Below are 22,049 nucleotides of genomic sequence, written 5' to 3' on the forward strand. Positions count from 1 at the left end.
CAGAAATCAAAGAACACTGAACATTGTCAACAGTCTTTGATAAATAATACAGATGAGGAACTCTCTGATTTGACATTGCTTGAGATTTTTAATTGCTGGTATGGAAATTGTATTTAAAATCATTTCTACTGCTGTTATCTTTTGATTATACCAACAGGCAACAGTACGAGAGAATATGATTTCTCCAACTGCTGATGATGATCTCAATACCTTAGACAACAGCAAGGTATTTTTACTTCTACCATTTATGAAATATGGTTGTTAATTGATTTTTAACATTTAGATCTGATAGGCTCATCCACATATTCCTGGAGTATTTTTGTCGCCAAAAAAAAAATACTTAGCAATAAATTCTGCTTCTTCGAAATTGTTCTGCCATGTTAGTTATAAAATTATATGTTTGACACATGACTTGAGATTGAACAAAATGATTTTTATGTGTGTATCTTAACCTGAACAGATGTATTGTGTGGTTATGCACAAGAATATTGCACAAGGTTTCTTTTTATGGGCTTAAAAATTGCTGTAACATTTCATCATTATTAGAAGAATTTTTTATTGGGAGGAAATTGCCAAGAGGTGTTTCAAAGTGCCTTTGAGATCTGAAAATAACACAATTTATTTATGTACCTAGATAAATATACATTGAAATTTCATAGTTTTCATCCTTTTTATGTGTCATGTAATTGTTGTTAATTTTCAGCCTGATGCCAGTCAGATTTATCTTCTTAATGGAAAGAATTACAGAATATCTCGTAGCATTAAAGTGTCATGGTTTTTTGATAACTTTGGCAAAGTAATTGTGCCAAACAATGATGATGTCATTGTAAGTTTGTGATAGACCACAATTTTGATTAACAATTCATTCAAAGATGATTTATAAATGATTGGTTTATAATTGTCACAGGAGCTTTCCAAAATATGTGATGTTGAAAATCCTAACAAACTCAAATATTTGATATGCATGTGTACTTTCTTTTTAGAAATCGTCAGAAAAAGAGCTTGAAGTGCTGTCTGTTGTATCAAAATCTTCCACAAAACATTCTGAGAGATGCATTGTCGTTCCCTCAACACTTGTTATTTTTCTTGGAAGAATGTATAAGTTTGTGTTTTGTTTGGATGTTAGTCAATCTTTGGCTAGTGTGGTATGTCCAACTGCTTAATGCTATTCAAATAGACTATTTCCCTCATTGCTTCTAATTGTGACTACCTGAAATGGTCTTAAACTTTCTCATACAAATACCAAAACAGCACAATGCAGTAAGAATCTTGAAAGGCTGATTATTAAACCAATTTTTGACTTGTTACTCTGTACAAGATTGTATTGGGAAGCATTGAGACCTTTTCAAGAAGCCAAAGAAAAAACTGATGAGAATAAACAGTATTTTTAAAGTTTTTATTACTGTTTCAATCTTTATTCTTCTGTTAAGGATTTATTTTCTGGAAAAGTTGTAAATGAACTATCCTTTGAAAGCTTTGAAAACTGTCTTCGTGGTCTAGTTTTACCGGTTAGTATGTAACAGATCAATAAATCACTGATCAATGAATATGATTTGCCCATGAACATTTTCAGCTTCAACTAGATCATCATATTAAAATACTCCAAAATATTTTTTAGTTTACAGTTCCTGGAAGTAATTTGCTACTCACTCCAGAATTATATGTTACAGTTCTTGGTTATAATGGTGTCGTAGAGTGTGGTACAGTCCAGGTTTGTGTACAGTCTAGGTTTGTGTGTACAGTTTAGGTTTGTGTGTGCAGTCCAGGTTTGCTTTTATGTGTTGGCGAAGGCATTATCATTTAACAAATGTTTCGTTGTTCAGTAGTTTAAAGTTCATTATCATGTTTCTAGGTTTTAGTTGAGGGTTGTCTAGTCACTCAGAATAATATCGAAAAGATTCTGTCTTCTGTTCACAAACAGTTACTAGAAATGGAAAATAAGAACGCTCATGCCATCCAGTTTTATGACAAACAGGTACTCTTGAAAGAAGTGATTTTTTAGACCACTATGACTTGCTGTTTGTTCATTATCATGTTTTGGAGAATTTTCGAAGAAAGTTTGCACTATTGACATAATTGGCGAAAAGTCATGATTATCATGCATCACAGCGTAAAGTTTTCTTTGGGTCACCGATAGTATATAATCAATTCTTTAAAGCTTTCTGGAGTACGTCGAAGATTTCTGGAGCTTCATTCACATTATAGAAGTTAATATTTTGCAGGTTTCATTTCAACATTTACATATTCATTGTTAGCATGACTCTGAACTCAAACTTCAGATTGGTTGAACTGCGTAAAATTAAAGTGAAAAACAAAAGACATTCTGAACTGCAGAAACAACTCAACTGTAGATATTTATTATTTGGAAAACAAGACAGTCTTAGACATTACTGTGGAGAACAAGACAACTGTAAATATAATTTGTATAACAAGACAAGCACAGACCTTAAAAGAAGTGGTTTTCGCTAGTTCTATAATCATTACGCCATTTGAACTAGTAAATGAACGAAAATATTTAATTCAATGGATTTCTTCTCATGATATGTGAGTTAAAACTTAATCGGAGTTAAAGAAGAAATGTTAAAAATAATTTCGTAAATTTAAACAATGTACTCAAAGGATGTGTTCTACTTAGCTAAAATGAGTATTAGCTAACAAGAGCATAATTATATGTTTGTAATAATCGATTAAAGCGATTTTCTCAATTTTTACTTGATCACGTGTTAATGACGTCATCAAATATTCTGAAGCATCATCTCCTTTTTAACTTATCACAATTGCTGATTTAGTCATCTTTGAAATCGAAAACCCATTATCATGAAGAATGGAGTTTTTTCATAAAATGATTTGACAATCTTGCCAGTATTAAAAAATGTCTCCCAATAGCTCTCTCGAAAATTTTCTTAAAATTGTTTTGATTTGTATTTTAGAATCAAGAAGAGAAACAAAAATTCCCTCATACAGCGTTGGAACTGTCTATTGTGGTCATGTTGAAAATGTCTATTTTATCTTTAGAGCTTCTTCCTAGAAATGCTAGTGGAGGTACTTATTACATAATGCTGTAGGTTTTAAGTTAGTGGGCATCTTTTAAGACGATTTTTCTACAGCAATTGTATTAAGAATAATCATAATGATCACAAAATCGTCCCATTTAAAGTGAGAAATATTTTCCTTTGCTTGTTTTCAAAGTATTTTAAATATTTTGTAAAATTTTTATTTGATCGAAAATACATCTAACTATATAGTTGTAGCAAAGCGAGAAAATGTATCATGAAATTTCTTAATGTTTTTCCATCATTGTGTTCACCTTTTACCTTTAATTTACGTTTTAAGTGTATTTTTCAACTTTCCACAAATTAAGGTATTGTGATCATAAGTGATGGTGTCTTTGGTCTACCAAATGCCGCTATGGTTCATGCATTACTGGCTCAGTTGAGATCTCATACTGTCTGTTGTTCATTTGTGAAAGTGGGAAGCCCCTTTCAGGCACACTGTAGGTATGGCTTGCTTCAAATTATATTTGCAAAACAGTCAAAGTGTTAGAAAATAATGTGTACACCATCTGGCTGAATGAACACTTTTACTTTATAATATTTTCTTTGATTGGTTTGTTTTAAAGTTTGGGTTATATTCCAAATACGGATCTGATGAAGTTTTTGGCCAACGCAACTTCCGGAGCTTACTTATCTAAAACACTTCCAGTAAGTTAGAAATTGACAAATTTGCATGTTTGGTGTCTTTATCGTGAAATAAATCATTACATGTATACTTGATGGTAGTGTAACTTCTATTTATTACGACATTCATTGTGTTTGATAAATGTGAACATTAGTAATAACACCTAACTTAATTTGTAAGTCAGTGCAAGCAGGCTTTTGTATGAATATATTTGTTGTTTTCCAGGTAGATGAGCTTTCTAATAATGGTAAGAAGAAAAAACGAAAATATAAATACTTTATATTAAAATTCAAAGTAAACAGTTCACGTTTGTCCTTTGTAGAACTACCTTTAATGAATTTTTATCAAAAAGCATTTCTTTGTTGGAGTTTTCAATGGGAATACGACTTGGGAAAAATTAGTTTTTGGGAAGGTATACTTAATTATATATTTTTTAGCAAATGGCTGCTGTCTTTTTGGAATAGGATAAGTGAAGATTTGCATGATAAACTTTTTTGTTAATAGAATTATTCTATTTTATTGGTGACTATAAGTTCAACTGGTTACGTTTGACATAAGAATGAATATAGAGCAAAAGTAATCTTCATATTAATTAATAATTGTTTCATACAGAGTTGAACCATGAAGGAGACGATGTTCTTCATAAATGGTATGTGGTATTTGAAAAATATGTTTGAAATCTTTTATATGTGCGCACTTAATACCAATTTGCAACGAATATTAATTTTTATAAACACAACTTCTTCTCCAATGAAGGACTCATTCGAGCTATGTTTCTGTCTACTGAGTCGTCACACATACAAAATAACGTCACAAACCCTTACAAAATCATATATTACGTCTTAAGTGTCCGCCTCCCCCCTTGTTAGCTCTCCCCCCCGGTAAGATCTTCTCAATGGGCAATTATCTTTGTATGTAAGTACTGTTATCAATTTGTATTATTTCTTCAGTTCTAGTTTGTCGTTATCTTTACATCAGTGGGATAAAGCTCTTACTGAGCCATTGATACGAAAGAAACATGTCGAAAAAACTTTACAAACGTCCATATCATGGTACAATAACAGTTATTTTTTTAACAAATATGTTTTTATGATCTCAAAGTGGTGTGCAGTTGTGCAAAAGCTCCAAATTCAAGCCTTAAATTTCTAGAAAAACTTCTGAGTTTTCCATCTCTGAACTGCTTTGTGTCTTCCGCAAACTGGAGCAGTGAATCCGGTTTTGTTTTGAATTTATTGGGATCTACCATTTCAACTTATACGAAGCTGTATATTTTTAGCGTGTTGTCGATTCGTTTACGTGAAGGATATTGCATTAAAGATATCGCGTTCCAACGAGGTCATTGAGTGTATTACCTAAAAGTTTTAATTGAACAATCTTTAAATATTTGTGATGTATTTTTAGGTGGAAAGGAACTCGTTGTTAAATTGTTGTTGCTATGGAAACAGAATGCTTATATTGAATATACAGCGTCATCTGTAAGTTGATAACATGGATGTTACAGACTAAACGTATGAGAAATCTATAGCGTATGTATTTTACGACTTTATTATTAGTACCAGTTGTATTTGCAAGATTGTGTTCATTGAGAATGTTCATCACTGACTTTCAATACTAACTTTCCTTACTGTTTATAAATGTATCATTGCAAGACAAAAGAATGAACAAAAACCTTCTAATTGTTGTTTTTACAGGTTTGGCCAGTTCCAGTCTCAAGGTAAATTTTACATGTGGATTAATTTTTGGAAAAGTTGTTATCTTTTTGCACAAATTTGACGTTGTTTTTGCGCACATTTCAACAATTTCTTTATTTGTAGTGTATCAATACTTCATTATTATTACGTCATTATATGCCATTATATGTCATTTTTATTTTCTCATTTCAGTGCTTGTACAAAGGTGGACATAATTGTTCAAGGAACGTACGGATTTCTCCATGATGTTTATACAAAGAAACTTTTCTCAATGAAAGGATATAGGTACATTGATTTTAATACACAGTCTGCATTTGTTACTTATTGTTTCACTGAAAGTAAAATAAGCAAATCGATTTCCTGGATCTTACTTAAGTTTAATTGCTTTTCTGTTGTTGTTGTTCATATGTTTGTTGATTCCAGGGCAAATGTTGTGGAAACGTTCAATCTTGCTCTGAAAAAGTAAGTAGAAACAGTTAAATTTTTTGTGAATAAACCTATGATGAAAGATCATATACATCTTATATTATCATTGAAACCATTTGCCAGTGTAACTATCATGAAGTGACCAGTCATTTGTGTGTTGACGATATTTTAGTCTTGAATTCACGGATTCGTTGTTGGTTAACCTCCAGTCGTTTTCCTCTAATCCACTTTATTACTCTACTCCTGAATCAGTAAGAAGAGGTGTGCCTCTTTTTCATTTACCACCAAATTCTCTACATCCGGTAAGTTGGCCTTTGCAATCATCAAAAAGAAATAGTGATATTTTTATGGTGTGAAAATGCGTAAATTTCATAAATAGTCTTAAACAGTAAAATGCTGAAGTAGTTTCCACAACTCTTTGCTGTTGTCATCTACTGTCACTCAAGTCTATTAAGGATTTTTTACTACGATTCAATACATCAGTAATTGAGCATTTCGAACTTCCAAATGAAATACAAAAACATTTTTAATTGTGAGAAAAATGCAACAAAAGAATAATGTTGTTTTACTGCATTTTACATTCATGTTGCAAGTTTGAACTTAACTGTTTGGATTTGTCTCTCAACATTGTAATGACCACACGGCGCGCACATCTTCGGGGATTTTCTACTTCATCAAAAGAATTTTCGTTTATTTTTAAATTTATTTTTAGGTATTGGTTGTGGAACAAGGAAAAACTAAGTAAGTTTGACATTTTTTCCCATTTTTGTTACAATGTTTAAGAAGTTGGGAATTATTTCTATAAAATAAGCAAATATGCGTCTTCCTAGTTACAATAGCAGTTAAAACAGTAGTAATTGTAAAGGAACTTATTATACGCGTCCGTTAAAACGTTTGTTTTTACTGTAATAAAAGAAAATAAAGTAAAATAAAATGAGCGATCGAAGTAGTATGATCTTCCGTTACACTCTTAACTTAAAAATTTTTTGTTATAGAAAATCCTCGAAATCACAAGAAGCACAATTTGCTGCATTCTGGAGGGCAATCTTGACCCTGGATGTCAATAATTGGTATATTCAGTGAAATTCTTTGTCAATTTTGATACATGATATAATTTGGTGATTTTTATCTTTCAGGCAACGTTGGATGCATTGTCATCGTATCAATATGGTTTTAGAGCATGACAGGTTAAAAATAGAAAATTATATTTTTCAACTGTTCGTCATTCGTGTTTTAATTTGTTTATTTTGTGTGTGAAATGTTCTTGGCAAATGAAAATTGTCGCTCGTTTGTTCGAGACCTTTGTTAATGTCAGCTAATTTTCTTCGACATAAAGAAGATGCACGGAAGTTTCATTAAACAAGTTTTCTTGTCTGTTTTTGCTTATTTTAGACCTCTTCCAAAATCGTTGTTCTTGCCGTCAGTTACTGATCGTTCTCATCATATTCACTGTCGAAATTCTCTCAGCTCTCTAGCAGTCTTCCTAAAGGAATGGAGTTCTTTTGCTTTAGCTGAGAATCATACTTACATTAAGTTTGTTGAAGGGTACGTATATACTTGTTTATATGTCTGTGCATCGAATCGTTAATTGTTAATAAATAAGAGTGCTCAACACAGGAGTACAGCTAATATTTTTTTTCTTTGAAAATCTTTTTTACTTAACATTTCACGATAGTGCAATTATCATAAAGTAACTAAAATGCCAAAATGGTTAAATTAGGTGTTATACAACATCACTATAAAAATTGTCTGAAGTGCGAGGTTGTTTGAATCCTCGTGTTTGGAATCTGGTTAATTGAAGACATCAAGTTGATCTTTCAATTCTCTTCTGTGCACAAGTTTGAGGAGTATTTTCTGGCAGCGTTATGTGTATTTATCGACACTAATTGATTTTTGTTAATTTTTTTATCAAGTAATGATCCAGAAGATCCACCTAGGTCTTTTTGCATCGTACGCATATCTTCCAAAGCTCCCTCTATCGTGGTACGAATTGCGTTTTTGGGTGGAACACCTGGAGCAGAGAGACACAAGGTGATTTTAATGAACACGATTAATTTTTTTTGGTCAATTCGCATTCATTGAGAGAAGTTACATTTTTAATCGTGTAAAAAATCTCACTAACACACTATAAACTAGGCAAGTATATTGTTTTATATGACATTGTATTACATTACTTTGTCATCTCTGTTAAAACACATTTTTTTGTGTGTTTTGCTACCACAATTGTAAAATATAGAAGATCTTATTTGTGATACTGAATGATTTCAATTAGTCAAATGTTTTGTTTTAGATCGTAAATTCTCTTTATAATGATCTGAAAGAAATAAAAGCTCCATTTTCTTCTTCTGAGAAATCTTCCAAACCGACGGATGGGGATAATGAAGTCGAGAGGCCAAAAAAACTTGTTTGTTTGAAACTTTTACACAAGCCATTGGATAGAATACTCGTCAGGTGATAAAATTGAAAATTCCGGAGGATTTTTCTCTTGATTGTCGTTGTCAGTTATAATTAGTTCATCTGTACAAATGTTTTTGTAAGTGTGATGTATTTATGTATTGTAATGTACTTTTTTTATTGTGTTATTCACGAAGTGTTATATTTATAAGATACGAAGAACAACCCAAAGAGTTTGTTATCCGACCATCATTACACAGCAAAGATTCCTCGAGAGTTATTGAAACGTATGAACCATGGATGTATCCTTCGAAAGGAAATCATGATTCCTCACTGAAAGTTCTATCGCGATTTCTCTATCATCAACGTTGGGTGTTTACTTTGCATCCTAAAAGATTGGATTCTACTACTCCACCCGATACTGTATCCAAGATATTGAAATATATAGCAAAGTGCGTTATTTATGTGTATAAAACAAAATCATAAACATGTAATTTTTAATCAAAACTGCTAAAAACAGCGTTGAACAGCATTGGGTATTTTTTAGGGTTCGAGAGAATCAAGGGTATACATTTGTTTTCAGTAATCTAGGAGTGACAACAATGTTTAAAGAATTTAATGTTAAAGTAAGTATTTCAATACTAATGCTTGTAAATTTTTTCAAAGAATGCGTGAAATCTTTCGTTAAAGTCATTAAAAATACCGTTGACATACACAATTTTTCTTCAGGAAACTCATAATGATGACAAAGCACCCAACACATGTATCGTACAGTTAGTTCTATTTCCACCAATGACGTTGTCCAGTCATAATCGTGTTGTTCGCTGGGCATGTGATAACCGCCTTCCCGAAGATGAGAGGGAGCTGGAACTAGTAGTAGAGGTTTGGGTTGAACCTCAACATGGCGTGGTTGTCGAAGAGGAAATTCCTGATTATTTACATGGAAAGCAATATTTTGAAATAGCAGCCAAGGTAATGGTTATAAAAATGTTACTTGAAATACGCGTGAAGAATTTCATCAACTTTAGTTTTATTCTAACCATAAAATGTTGCTTATCATTTTGAGCTGGATTATACCACTCTCATTTTAACATTGTCTTTAACACATATCTCTCTTTGATAACCGACTGTTGTTTTTATAACAACAAAATAAGCAATGAAATCACAACTTTCCTGGGAAAGGATTATTTTTGAAGGGAAGGACTTTTCTGAGGACATTATTTCAAAATATCTTTTACATCATCATCATCATCATCTACGTATCATAATTTGGTCAATAACTTTTGCAACATGTTAGTCTCATATCTTAGCTGATACTTAATGTTTTTTTATGGTTTTATTCAGATTTTTGAAGAAGATGTTGAGATTATTTCAGTATGGTTGACATTTGATCATATCTGTCGCATGTGTGATGATCAAGTTGTACATTGCCCCAATGAAGCGGTAAATGACGTCATGCCTCCGCCTACTGATCCAGACAAAATGTCGCTCATATATGAAATTCCTTTTCCTTTCAATGTGATAAAACTTCTTACTCATTCAAGACAAGTGAAATTTCTTTTTTCCACATTAATAGAGCACGAAAGAGGTAAAAATATATCATATTTTTTGATAGTTCATTTATTTAACAAATTCACTACCTGTTCTTATTGAAGATAGTTTAATTCATCTACATATGTTTATGAAGGTTCATCAAGATCCACTTATCATCGAAGTAACGATATTTTGTTTGATCACATTCTCGATCACATGAAAAGATTTCACGATAGAGAATTGATTCTCACTCCTGAAGATTCAAAGACTTTTCTTGAATTCCTTTTACATCGTTGTGATGTTGAGAAATGTCCACCACACGTCGAAAACATAACATGGAGATGTTTTACGAGAATTGAAAATAGACATTTATTATTAACGTTTTTACCTGCAACCTATAAAGCATTACAATCTTTTGCCAAGATTTTGAAAGAAGACGAGAATGCGCTAAGAATAAAAGGGAGACAAAATATTTCAACGTCAAATGTATCTTTGTTGTCTGATGAGACTGAAGTGGAGGATGAATGTAGCGAAACTGTGGGAAAATTTTGGCGTTCTAGACGATCCAGTGAAGGAAGTTGTGTTGACCTGTCCATCTTTGTTTATGACTTTTCTTTGTCTTCATTCATGGAAAATAAATTATTCAAAGATATCTTGTTGGACTACAGGGACAGCCTTGGAGAGTTTGGTTCGAACCCTGATTTACATACATCCAAAGAACTAACTCACCATTGTATCATTGTATACGACATGTTTTTATATTGCTTTGTCTCCACTGTGTTTGAAAGCTTACGAAAAAATGAATTTGTTGATGATGATAATGTGGATGAAACACTTGCTATCTGCTCAGATAATATTCCAGAAGAGATTGATATTTTTGGATTTCTTGGAAGTATTTGCGGTCATATTAAGCATGCTTTCATTGGTGATAAAGATTGCGAGGAATCGTTGGAGGACTGGGACCGTGCTCATGAAAGAAACGCTATAGAATTTTTGCGCGGTCAAATTGTAAAACGAAACGAATCTGTGTGGGCGCCGAATTGTGAGGAATTGTTAGGTTTACACGACTTTATACAGAAAAGATTTGACAAAGTTCTAAAGAAATATTTTTCACCAATACCAAACAAGAAAGATCACTATTTTTACAATCCAGACTTTTTAAAAGATTTTTCACAGGTTTGTTTCCAGTTCATTCTAATGAATATACAGCCGCTTTATCTTTCGCTTTTTCCCAACTCTTTCATATTTTGCAGCAAAAGTCTGGAAACTAGACAATTTGTTTACATGACTAGTGATAAGTTATCGGCAAAATAACATACTACTTTTTATTTAAGCTGCTTAGGAAAACCTTGTCAATGACATCAGTTTTTCTGTACACACATGACTATTCTTGCCTTGTAAGATGGGTTAATCCTCTTTAGTTAAACGTCTAACAAATATTATACCTTTTCTTCGTTATGGTTTATTTGTAAATGGTAGTACATGTTCATTAATTAACAGAAATTGTGTTGTATTTCAGCAAGAAATATAATTTTGGTGTGGTGAAGAAGAAACGTATTTGCTTGACGTAACGACACTTAGGCACGATAACTTGTGACGTAACGACACTTAGGTTATGAGGCACGATAACTTGTGACGTAGCGACACTAAGGTTATGAGGCACGATAACTTGTGACGTAACGACACTTAGGTTATGAGGCACGATAACTTGTGACGTAACGACACTAAGGTTATGAGGCACGATAACTTGTGACGTAACGACACTTAGGTTATGAGGCACGATAACTTGTGACGTAGCGACACTAAGGTTATGAGGCACGATAACTTGTGACGTAACGACACTTAGGTTATGAGGCACGATAACTGTGACGTAGCGACACTAAGGTTATGAGGCACGATAACTTGTGACGTAACGACACTTAGGCACGATAACTTGTGACGTAACGACACTTAGGCACGATAACTTGTGACGTAACGACACTAAGGTTATGAGGCACGATAACTTGTGACGTAACGACACTTAGGTTATGAGGCACGATAACTTGTGACGTAGCGACACTAAGGTTATGAGGCACGATAACTTGTGACGTAGCGAGACAATAAAACAATTGAAGTTATAACGGTAAGATGGACACTTGAGCCAAAACAAGGTATACTAACGAATATATTTGTTATGTTTAGTCAGATGAAGATGATGAAAGTAACGACGTTTCAAATGAGACGAGCAGTGAGGCATATTCTGATGTGGTGTTTGAAAATGATGATGGCCTTTCTCCATTTACCGAGATGAATGTGGAAAATGAAAACGATTCTTGTTTCGTTGCTGATATAACTGAAGACGTTCTGAATAAAGATGAGGGTGATGATGTTAGCCAATCAAATTATCCTTCCAATATGTCTGATATGCAAAGTTCCATTAAAGAGGATAACTTAATGGAACAGTTGGAAAAAGAAAACAATGTACCATTGTTTCTAAGTTTGAATTGTACTCTAAGAGATCGTAGTCATTTATCAAGTACAATGGTTAGCTTACCAACTGATTATTTACCTGTATGTTTTGGTGAGTTTGTTTTTTTAAATATTTGCATATTGTATTCATACACTGATTCAGCATCACTAAAAATTTAAAAATATTTTAATAATAACTGAGATTTTCAATTTGAAATACTTTCACTACAGTTCTATACGTACATTTTGAGTTTCCAAAGAATGAAATTTTACCAATATTATGAAATATTATGATACCTATAGGGAGATTTTCTTTAAGTAAAGTTACGTATTGTTTATTGTTGCCTAGATCATATGATCTTATTGTTACATTAACAAAGGTGTTTTTTGAAGTTGAGCGCTTGACTTAAACGTAAAATCAGTGAAAAAGATGTTTACTCTTAATTTGTCGCGAAATGTTTTAGTTCTGAAAATCATTGATCTTTTTATCAAATTGCACTCGACACCGCCGTCAGTCAGTCATCTTCATTTTACTTAATTTGCATACAATAACTTTAATTTTTCTCTAAGGTGATATTTTGGACCAAGCTAACAGGGATCCTGATCAATATATTGATCCTACAATCTCAACATTAAACTTGACCTTGGATCTCATCTGTCTTGTTCCACCTCGGGAACCTGACTACTCACGATGGAGGAATCACAATCATGAAAAGGCTGACTCTCAAAGTTTGTCAAGTGGAAGTTCCATTTCACAAATTGAGAAAACAGTGAGATTTGAAAATGTCGATGGTGGTGTTAAGTCCGTGTCAATATCAGTATCACATGATAGAGAAAGTAGGTAAGTTTATAGTTGTGTCAATATCTGTATCACGTGATAGAGAAAGTAGGTAAGTTTATAGTTGTGTCAATATCAGTATCACGTGATAGAGAAAGTAGGTAAGTTTATAGTTGTGTCAATATCTGTATCACGTGATAGAGAAAGTAGGTAAGTTTATAGTTGTGTCAATATCAGTATCACATGATAGAGAAAGTAGGTAAGTTTATAGTTGTGTCAATATCAGTATCATATGATAGAGAAAGTAGGTAAGTTTATAGTTGTGTCAATATCTGTATCACGTGATAGAGAAAGTAGGTAAGTTTATAGTTGTGTCAATATCTGTATCATATGATAGAGAAAGTAGGTGAGTTTATAGTTGTGTCAATATCTGTATCACGTGATAGAGAAAGTAGGTAAGTTTATAGTTGTGTCAATATCAGTATCACGTGATAGAGAAAGTAGGTAAGTTTATAGTTGTGTCAATATCAGTATCAAATGATAGAGAAAGTAGGTAAGTTTATAGTTGGAAGTATTAATGTTTAGGTTTTTCATCAAATAGACATGTACAAAGCGTTCTCATAGTCGTATTTTTCGTGTTTTTTTTTTATGAAGTTTGTTGGTGTCAGGATTACCCGTTAGTCAGGTTGAAAGTATTCGCGAATTCCGTGATGAGATTAACTGGCTTCTTAAAGATGAAATTATCTTCTCGTTGTGTCATGTTCCGTTTATATCCAAACAGATTCTCCATACGGTTGCAGAGCACATCATTGAATGCAAAAAAATGGAAAATCATTCAAGTCGTTTCACTTCGTTAAAACTTGACTTTGTTTTAGAACAGGAAAAGAGTTTGTGTATTTTCATGGAGGAATTTGATAAAATGATGATAGGTATGTGTATTAGGTACATTTTACGTACATTGTGTTGTATTTTCTGTCGAATGTGAGTTTTTCCTTATAAACAATACTGATCACTAGGCAAAATATAAGGATCATAGTAAAATTTGGAAATATGTCTATAAAATTTCAGGTGTTTTCTTAAGAGAACGCAAAATTTCTTTGTTTAAAACAGCAAACTTCATACAAAGAAGACTATTGTAATAAAAAGTTATTTCCAATAATGTTTTTGTAGGTTGATGTGTGTATGTTTGTGTACTTTCTTTGATTTAGTGTTTGTTTATGTTTGTATTATACTTGTCTATGCTTATTACTTTTTAATGCTTATATATATTTGTGTTTATTAATGTTTATTTATGTATGTATTTATTCATTTTGTGTTAATTATTTGTGTTTATATTCAGGTTGTCATAAGTTATCAAAACTGGAGGATTATTATTATCTACGTCTGTCGTCGTCAATAATGTCAAGAAATGTGGTATACAATGAAGTGGATGATACGAAATCTGAGCAGGAGATATCAACGATTAACGAAGTTGAAAATGATAATAATGATGAGGAAATGTTTGTGATGTTTGGATCGATGTTTAGCTCTGATGGCATTCCTGGAAATGATATAAAGATGGAAAAACAAACATCTTTACATGATGATTTCTCAGAAATGTGGCTACTTCTTAGAAAATCTGAATCCGATGTCGTTGATGTGCTGTTTTATGCACGGTAAAAGGAAACGTATTTGTTTTTGGATATTTTATAAATGGCAATGAAGTAAATCGTTATGATTGTATTTGTAGAGAATGCTGCAATGGCGAATATTACTATGACCTTTACACAAATGCAATCGATGAAATCAAGAATTTGTGTCATATTGTTAATCAGGTATTAGATTAGATTATGTTATGTTATAAGAAGATAATTTTTCCGTATTTGCTTTATTATTTTTTGACAGAAAATGCTACTTCGTTACGTATACGACAACAAAATCTGCCATCCATTGTTACAACCGAGATCTGAGGCCGATATTTGGAGTGAAAGTATTTTAGGCTCAACTTCTGCGCATCCTGTGTTAGGTGGCATTGATGGTAAGCAAGTGTTGGTAACAACACTTATACAACTATACATTCTGTGTTAGGTGGCGTTGATGGTTAAATTAAATATTCGTTACAATACTTAGCTGTGCTGATAATTTATAATAAAGTGGTTAACTTTTTCACTTTTTAAATCATGTTTTGTAGGAAGTCAAGTAGTTGTACAAGAATATCGTTTTCAACCTGGACACTTTAAATGTCCTGCAAAATGGACGACACGTTTCCCAGTTCATTTTAGATGGAAAGACAACTCTAAACAAAAAAACAACGGCGCAGATAGAGCACACAAAGCTTTAAAAAATGTTTTGGATAAGTTTGCTCTCAATGAAACCTCTAGTATGTATGTGTATCAGGAAAGAAATGGAAGCATTTTTTACTTCAAGTAAGTTGTCCGTTGATTTTAGTTTACTTAAAGGGAACGTGGACAAATTGGAAATTCGACGGTTTGTTTCTAATAGAAAGCTTGTTTTTATAGTTTGGATTCTTCACTATATGTAAGTAAAGAATCGGAATTTGACGTTGGCAAAGAGGATGGGAACAAAGATGAAGAGCTTACCCAGTCTCCTCCTCTTTCTCCTTTATCTTCTGTTCCTTCACATGGACAAACTGGAGGAACGACTGAGGACGAACTGGTACACAAAAGATCCTCAATAATCTCTTGGGGATAGTTTTAAACAACCCATTGAAAGATATCTTTTACATTAACATGAATGTTTCTCTATATTTAAGATCTTTATGCCATTTTCTTCGTCTTTTGACTATTTCTAGGAGGAAATACACGTAAACGAAGTGTTGTAACTTCGGAAAAGGACACGATCAGCTGTAGTGATTCACTAAATAGTTTTCCTGTTGTTGAACATGTTGAAGAATGTATCAAACTTACAGTGTTTGGTGTAACTGAGCCAAGTGATGAGATAAAGAAAGATTTAGTAAATGTCTTACAAAGACGTCTTGATGATTTTACTCGTGAAATATTGACGATGACGTTGGCTCGAAATCCTAACACAAAGCTTACGTTACAAGACGTTCAGGTCTGTTTAATCATAGCTATTTGTGTTTTGTTTAACCATTAAAGGTTTGCATTTACTTAGCTAGACTAAAATCATGAAACATTAAAGCATTGTATCAATATTGCGATACGATTGCGATTAAATAGAATGCTACCAAAATCGTTCGAGTTTGAAAATTCAACAATTATTTTTAGTTCATCCAACCTGTTGAATCTCCTCCAACTTCATTTTTACAATTGGTGCTGCCATCATTTGCTGTCAAGAATCTTCATCCTTTCTCGTTCTTTTTCAAACAACATCTACTGAACTATCTACATACACCAAAGTATTCTGCTCAAGCCGAAACATGTCATTTTAAGAAGTTTTCACGAATGAATGGAGGACAGGCTCAAACACAACCTGAAAATGAATCGTTTCTCTACACTAAAGCATTTACTTCAGGAGGGAAAGGTTGGTATATTAAATTTTTAGTACTTAAACTCTTGACAATCGTAGGAATGATGTTTTGTTAATCTTTATTAACCTTTTGTTAACCCTAATTGACCCTTTATTAACCCTTAGCTAACCCCTCGCGAACCATACACGAGGTTCTTTGAAGAAATATCGGACCGAGATCTTTTTGTACAGACTAAGGTGCATGAGAGATTTCTCGTCAAAGATCGAGTAAATTATTTGAAATTGTGTCGTATACATAATGAAATTACGTGCAATTTTAAAATTAAATGTAAGGAAACTTTGTAAAGCAAACAGCAAAAGACGGAAAAAAACGAAACAAAAACCATTTACGAGTGTGAATCGAATGAAAAACGCTCAGAAAGTTAGTTTAATTATCCAGACGACACAATTTCAAACAATTCATTTTTTACTGACTAAAACTAGACAAGTGAAATTCAACCGAAGGTCTGTACAAAAAAACTTCGGTGCAATATTTCTCCGTAAAGACCTCGAGCTTGGTTAATAAGAGCTTATAAAAGACCCGCAACAATGTTTTCGTGTCAATCCAACACGTTCTTTTACCGAAAATGACGTTTGCTACCTACTAAACTCATCTTAAGGCATAGTATCACATCGATTTTTTCGTATTTATATATAGATTATTATCTCTTTTGTTTATAAAGGTGTTGCGTTCTTGTCTGTGAGTATTGTTGATAAACATGGTTGTTCAATAAAGGTTGTACCTGAGCAGAAAAAAGTTGGCTTTATGGACGAAGAAATGATGTCTAGTCTTAAAATGATCACACAAATTGTCAATATTGATGAATGTAGAACAATTTCTGGTAAAAATATGATATAGATTATCTTTTTGTTATGCCTTTTCTGTGTAGAGAATGGTTGCTAATTCAGCAGTTGTTTGATCTTTTTTCACATTTTGTTTTGTTGTTTTGCAGATGAAAATATCCTTGTCGAGATTTCTGTATGGGAACGTGGTGATATTTGCATTAGCGATCTAGAAAAGAAATTAACGAAATCAATACGTCATGCATTGTGTGACGTTATTATAGAATATTATTTACTTTCAGCTTCCTTGTCATATATACCTCATCAATATTTAAACTTGTCCACCAATAACTCTTCATCTTTTGATACAAGATATCGTAGAACACTAGACTGTGGACACGGGTACAGTCCCAAACCTGATGATATCCATTCACGTTCATTCGCACCAGTTTCCTTCGCACCATCGCCGTCAACTGTTTTGGAGGTCAGTATACATGAAAATGTTATTTTGGACTCGACGTCAGCCGTTAAACCACAAGATGAAGATTTTGTAAATGGTCAACATCCAAAATTTAGCGAAACCTCTTCATTAAATATTCCTGATAACGAATGTAAACATCGTTATTATAGTGAAGGCAATGGTAGAAAATGCTCGGGTACTAAACACTTTCAAACTTTATTTCGATCATTTTCAACTTCTTCTTCATCAAAACTTGAACCTCAAGATTTTGAAGAGAATCTCAAACATGGACGGTTTTCTCCCTATGAGTTATTTACTGAAAACGAGCTGACTGAGTCCAAACAACTTAGCGAGCAAGCAGTGCTTGCTAATACACAATACCTATCGGACAAAACTCGAAAGAAGTCGGCAGATGTGGCTAGAGACAGAGACGTTAGAGAGGAAGAAATTCAGAAGATGAAGGTAAAACGACAGAAATACGAAAACGGTGAAACAGGATATTTGCATCCCAGGTAAACTTACATGATTTTGTTGTTTAGTCACTCTTTGTCCAGAAAGCGTTGTTTTTTTTATCAAAATTACAACAATTTGTTTATAATTTTTTCAATATATCATCAGCATGTCACACAGAAAGAATTTATACGTTTCATGGTATAACACGATATCTATGTATTGTTCAAACATGTGAATATTTTGTATTATCAGATCTCGTTCTTTCATATCAACGTATTGCAATTGGATATTACCAACTTTGCTTCAGAAGTCATACGATACAATGGAAATATATAATTTTTTTCTAGTTTTCAAGGTTCTGCACAAGAAATGTTGACATTTGCCAGTAATCTTGACTCACCATCCATACGTATTCAAAAAGAGACATTATTGACTCGATATTCTGTTGATGCTTTGCTGTGCGAGCTCATTCATTTGGTGAAGAATCTTTGTCCTGATTTAGACACCAGAATTTATCGAGCCGTTCCAAGGTCAGTTTTATAGCATTTATCCCCTTTTTATGATTCCAAGAACTGTTTACTTTTTTGTCGCTTGTAACTCACTGTAACTTAATCTTTTCGTTTATCTACTTTTTCATGACGCAGCTCACAAAGTTCCTTCAATTTCATCAATCCCCAGACACTCCATCATGTACTGTATGATCCCATCGGACGACCATCACCAGTGAGGATTTTTGAGTATTTATTACAAAGTTTTAGGTAGCCTATACGTGTACAACAAGTTTTTTTATCATAATCAGTTATATTGTGTTAAATTGCGTTAAATTGTGAATAAATTTGATGATTTAGAAAAACTTGCCACCACATTCCAATTTCATATTTAAATGTTGACGTTCGAGGTTTCTTTAGGTAATTGATGGAGATGAAACGCTTGTGGATCACAATGAATCTTCAGTGACGAATGAAACAAGAGCAAATGGACCATTTGTTCTTGTTGCACGTTGTTTAAAGCAATGGAAGTACAATTTACACTGTTTGCAACGTAGGTTGTTGGAATTCTAATGAATAAAGTCATGTATAATGTGATGTGATTATATAACTTTATTTTATAATTAGATCCTTATTACTTGGAGAACGACGCAGAATTGTCTCAAAAAGGTTAAGACCTTCCTTCTTAGGCCCGTTTCAAACGTCGCATTTTACAACAGCCGAATGCACTGAAGACAAAAGAAAATAAGATAAAATTCCTCATTACCTTTTGTTTAAAATGTATTTGGCTCATGTAAAATGCGACGTTTGAAACGGCCCTTATTCATTTCTCTGTTAACTACAAAGTTACAAGCCATAAGTTTCCATCAAGCCATAAGAGACTCGTTGTTCTTTTACTCGTAGTTATTAATACCTTTGTTTGGAATATAGAAGATAATTAAAAGCATGTGTGTTTAATAATCAGATTTTCTATCATTGAACGAAAATCTTCAATTATATAGATTATTACTCGACGCAAATGTTTCAATCATGGAATCCAAACTCAATAGAAGATGCGAATGAACGTGCTAAAGACAGTACAGCTGCATTTTCTAATGTTTTACCAGGCTTTGTGTCTCGTCAGAGCTTAATCATCATTGACATCAAAGATAAAGAGGTAAGACTAAGTCACTTAAATGTTGTGGCGTTTGAGCACAAAATAATCCTGTTTGCTAAATGACTCACTGTACAAATGATTATTTTGATCATTTTTATGAATTGTCATTTTAGATCGTTGCTACAACCTATAATATTTCCAATGAAACACATAACCAGTTTTATGTTCGTCTTAAACAACTTGCACACTGGAACAACGCTCGTTGTCATCTTGTTTCCTGTTTAATGCATCAAAAAATGGGCCTGTTTCATCATGCAGTTTTTAAACATTTTGATTCAAAAACCAAGGTTTGCTTGTATTGTTATATATAGTTATTTACGTAAAAGATAAAAGTTTCTCCGGATTTTAAATGATTTTTATTGAGCTTTCGACTCGTTGCTTCGGAGAAAAATCCGGAGAAACTTTTATCTTTTATGTATTCAATGCCTGGATTACAAATTTTCAAACTTATAGTTATTTACATATAGTAAAGGGTGTGAAGAGTGTTTGTAAGAGGAATGAATCGTGTGCTGTATTTACTTCATATATTAATGAATATTACATTGGACCATAGTATTGTTTGTACATGCCTTTTGTTTGGAGAAAAGCTTGAACATCAGAAATTTCAAGTTCTCGAGAAACATGACCAACACATAAACACATTTATACCCGTAGATAGTTTATATTTTTTCAAATTAACAATTGCATTCATTATTTATTAGGCGATCAATCCTTTTTGTGAGTCAGTTGAAGACCATCATTTGTTTACATTACTAAAACAAACATCTCCAATTTCTTCAGAGGTAGTTATTCAAAACTGAAGTTATAACCGAAGTTATAATTGAATTGATAAGCTCATTTTATCCGTCTCAGGCTTTCAGTCAACTTAAGAAAAACAAGCTTGTTCAAAAACAACATAATTATCTATTTCTCATTGTCGTTATCTTAAATCATGTTATTTTAAATCACAATTTTAGAAGAACTCCACTCACAAACAAATTCCCTCCGTTGCGAAATTATTGTTTGAAGAAACCTTTCGTGATGTCACTCCTCCAAAGCCTCTTCAAAAAACCAAACATTCTCATTACCGCGATCCTGTCAAACGACATGGTGCTCAGTTTCAGGTTGTTATTAAGTATTCAGTGTTCTTTCTGATGTAGTTTTTTATTGAAATTTGATTTAGAAAATGCTTTTGTTTTTATTTTAGGAAATACGAGCAATGCAAATAATAGGTAGGGCGAAAAAATATCTCAGTTTTATCAAAAAGCGTTAAATATTTTTTATTTAAGATTTTAATTGTTAATAAATTTTGTTTTCTTGTTTAGCGGCAGTAGAAAATGCTGAGCTTCAAAAGTTGTTTACAACTTGGTTACAAGGTGGAGGTTTGCCTGTGTATTTTAAGGTACACACAATACGCATGCTCCATAGATTGTCGTTGTATTTTATTTCACATTTTTCTTTTTATAATTCATCCAGGATATAGTTTTGTTAAAACGTCAAAGTTGTCTTCTTCATTGCTGTAAAACACCATTCTTAGTGTGTCATGAATGGATAACTAATATTGAGAAAAAAATTCATTCAATCGTAAGTTATAAAAGAATACTTTTACACCCCGGGTTTTCGTTGTCTTGACTTCTTCGATCAATCGTTTAGCAAGCTACGAGTGAAGAAGAGAGAAGAAAGAACGAAGGAGCAAAGAACGAAGATAAAACAAGAATTGATGATGTAAAAGAAGATCAGTGGCATTTTAAACTAAGAGAAGAATTTATTAATTACTATACTCAATTCTTACAATCTCAACAATTTTCCAGGATACAGATCACCCATGTGTAAGTAAGAAATATGAATGCAGATATCGTGTAGATATTTCTGAGAATTTTTTATTTCTAAGAAATTCTCGGATAATTCTCAAAAACTATTTCATCTTAAAGACAAACAAAACCAAGTAAACCATTACGCAAGGCAGAAAAACAGAAGGTAAGATATGATTTTATATCTCCCTCCCCCTGCTCACCCACGTCTCTTTGTTATTTCTTTTTCTCTTTTTTTCATGTGAATTTTTTGATTTTAAGGTCTTTATCTGGAAAACAAAATACTCATGTTCCTAATGGTTATTTCTTGTTGTACTTTAGCTCACAAGTGATACAGTCGACCATATCAAAAAGAAGCAGCTTCATTATTATCTTCAAAAGACAATTGATGGCAGTAAAGATGAGGAAACATTTGCTTATGACGGTGGTATCATGTTAGTCGAGTTGGGATATGAGGTGCAGTTTATTCGGTCAATCAATGAACTTTGCTTTTGTTGAGCAGA

At 32.7% G+C, this 22,049-nt stretch overlaps 1 protein-coding gene across 1 annotated transcript in view; it reads left to right on the forward strand.

The window, feature by feature from the left end:
* LOC124446390 (KICSTOR complex protein SZT2-like) overlaps positions 1–22,049 on the forward strand; it is a 25,443-nt gene continuing 3,394 nt past the window's right edge. Inside the window, exons 1-56 of the mRNA XM_046997268.1 lie at positions 1–226; positions 704–826; positions 984–1,145; positions 1,431–1,508; positions 1,619–1,711; positions 1,853–1,975; positions 2,931–3,042; positions 3,362–3,497; positions 3,620–3,701; positions 3,904–3,925; positions 4,001–4,090; positions 4,291–4,327; positions 4,629–4,730; positions 4,955–5,013; positions 5,080–5,153; positions 5,370–5,392; positions 5,562–5,654; positions 5,793–5,831; positions 5,968–6,097; positions 6,508–6,536; positions 6,791–6,865; positions 6,932–6,982; positions 7,188–7,340; positions 7,709–7,826; positions 8,086–8,246; positions 8,402–8,641; positions 8,737–8,815; positions 8,919–9,161; positions 9,534–9,777; positions 9,877–10,898; positions 11,904–12,282; positions 12,741–13,011; positions 13,603–13,877; positions 14,288–14,603; positions 14,678–14,762; positions 14,833–14,965; positions 15,119–15,353; positions 15,447–15,638; positions 15,762–16,002; positions 16,176–16,431; positions 17,100–17,258; positions 17,370–18,171; positions 18,460–18,642; positions 18,757–18,835; positions 19,021–19,153; positions 19,228–19,269; positions 19,602–19,756; positions 19,870–20,043; positions 20,458–20,538; positions 20,713–20,859; positions 20,943–20,967; positions 21,061–21,137; positions 21,212–21,319; positions 21,389–21,564; positions 21,667–21,712; positions 21,868–22,002. Of these exons, the coding sequence (XP_046853224.1) occupies positions 176–226; positions 704–826; positions 984–1,145; positions 1,431–1,508; positions 1,619–1,711; positions 1,853–1,975; positions 2,931–3,042; positions 3,362–3,497; positions 3,620–3,701; positions 3,904–3,925; positions 4,001–4,090; positions 4,291–4,327; positions 4,629–4,730; positions 4,955–5,013; positions 5,080–5,153; positions 5,370–5,392; positions 5,562–5,654; positions 5,793–5,831; positions 5,968–6,097; positions 6,508–6,536; positions 6,791–6,865; positions 6,932–6,982; positions 7,188–7,340; positions 7,709–7,826; positions 8,086–8,246; positions 8,402–8,641; positions 8,737–8,815; positions 8,919–9,161; positions 9,534–9,777; positions 9,877–10,898; positions 11,904–12,282; positions 12,741–13,011; positions 13,603–13,877; positions 14,288–14,603; positions 14,678–14,762; positions 14,833–14,965; positions 15,119–15,353; positions 15,447–15,638; positions 15,762–16,002; positions 16,176–16,431; positions 17,100–17,258; positions 17,370–18,171; positions 18,460–18,642; positions 18,757–18,835; positions 19,021–19,153; positions 19,228–19,269; positions 19,602–19,756; positions 19,870–20,043; positions 20,458–20,538; positions 20,713–20,859; positions 20,943–20,967; positions 21,061–21,137; positions 21,212–21,319; positions 21,389–21,564; positions 21,667–21,712; positions 21,868–22,002 (8,949 nt within the window). The 5' untranslated portion in view covers positions 1–175. The remainder of the gene's footprint in view (positions 227–703; positions 827–983; positions 1,146–1,430; positions 1,509–1,618; positions 1,712–1,852; positions 1,976–2,930; positions 3,043–3,361; positions 3,498–3,619; positions 3,702–3,903; positions 3,926–4,000; positions 4,091–4,290; positions 4,328–4,628; positions 4,731–4,954; positions 5,014–5,079; positions 5,154–5,369; positions 5,393–5,561; positions 5,655–5,792; positions 5,832–5,967; positions 6,098–6,507; positions 6,537–6,790; positions 6,866–6,931; positions 6,983–7,187; positions 7,341–7,708; positions 7,827–8,085; positions 8,247–8,401; positions 8,642–8,736; positions 8,816–8,918; positions 9,162–9,533; positions 9,778–9,876; positions 10,899–11,903; positions 12,283–12,740; positions 13,012–13,602; positions 13,878–14,287; positions 14,604–14,677; positions 14,763–14,832; positions 14,966–15,118; positions 15,354–15,446; positions 15,639–15,761; positions 16,003–16,175; positions 16,432–17,099; positions 17,259–17,369; positions 18,172–18,459; positions 18,643–18,756; positions 18,836–19,020; positions 19,154–19,227; positions 19,270–19,601; positions 19,757–19,869; positions 20,044–20,457; positions 20,539–20,712; positions 20,860–20,942; positions 20,968–21,060; positions 21,138–21,211; positions 21,320–21,388; positions 21,565–21,666; positions 21,713–21,867; positions 22,003–22,049) is intronic.

Source organism: Xenia sp. Carnegie-2017, unplaced genomic scaffold (genome assembly GCF_021976095.1).
Source record: "Xenia sp. Carnegie-2017 unplaced genomic scaffold, XeniaSp_v1 HiC_scaffold_1, whole genome shotgun sequence".
NCBI classification, from domain to species: Eukaryota; Metazoa; Cnidaria; class Anthozoa; order Malacalcyonacea; family Xeniidae; genus Xenia; species Xenia sp. Carnegie-2017.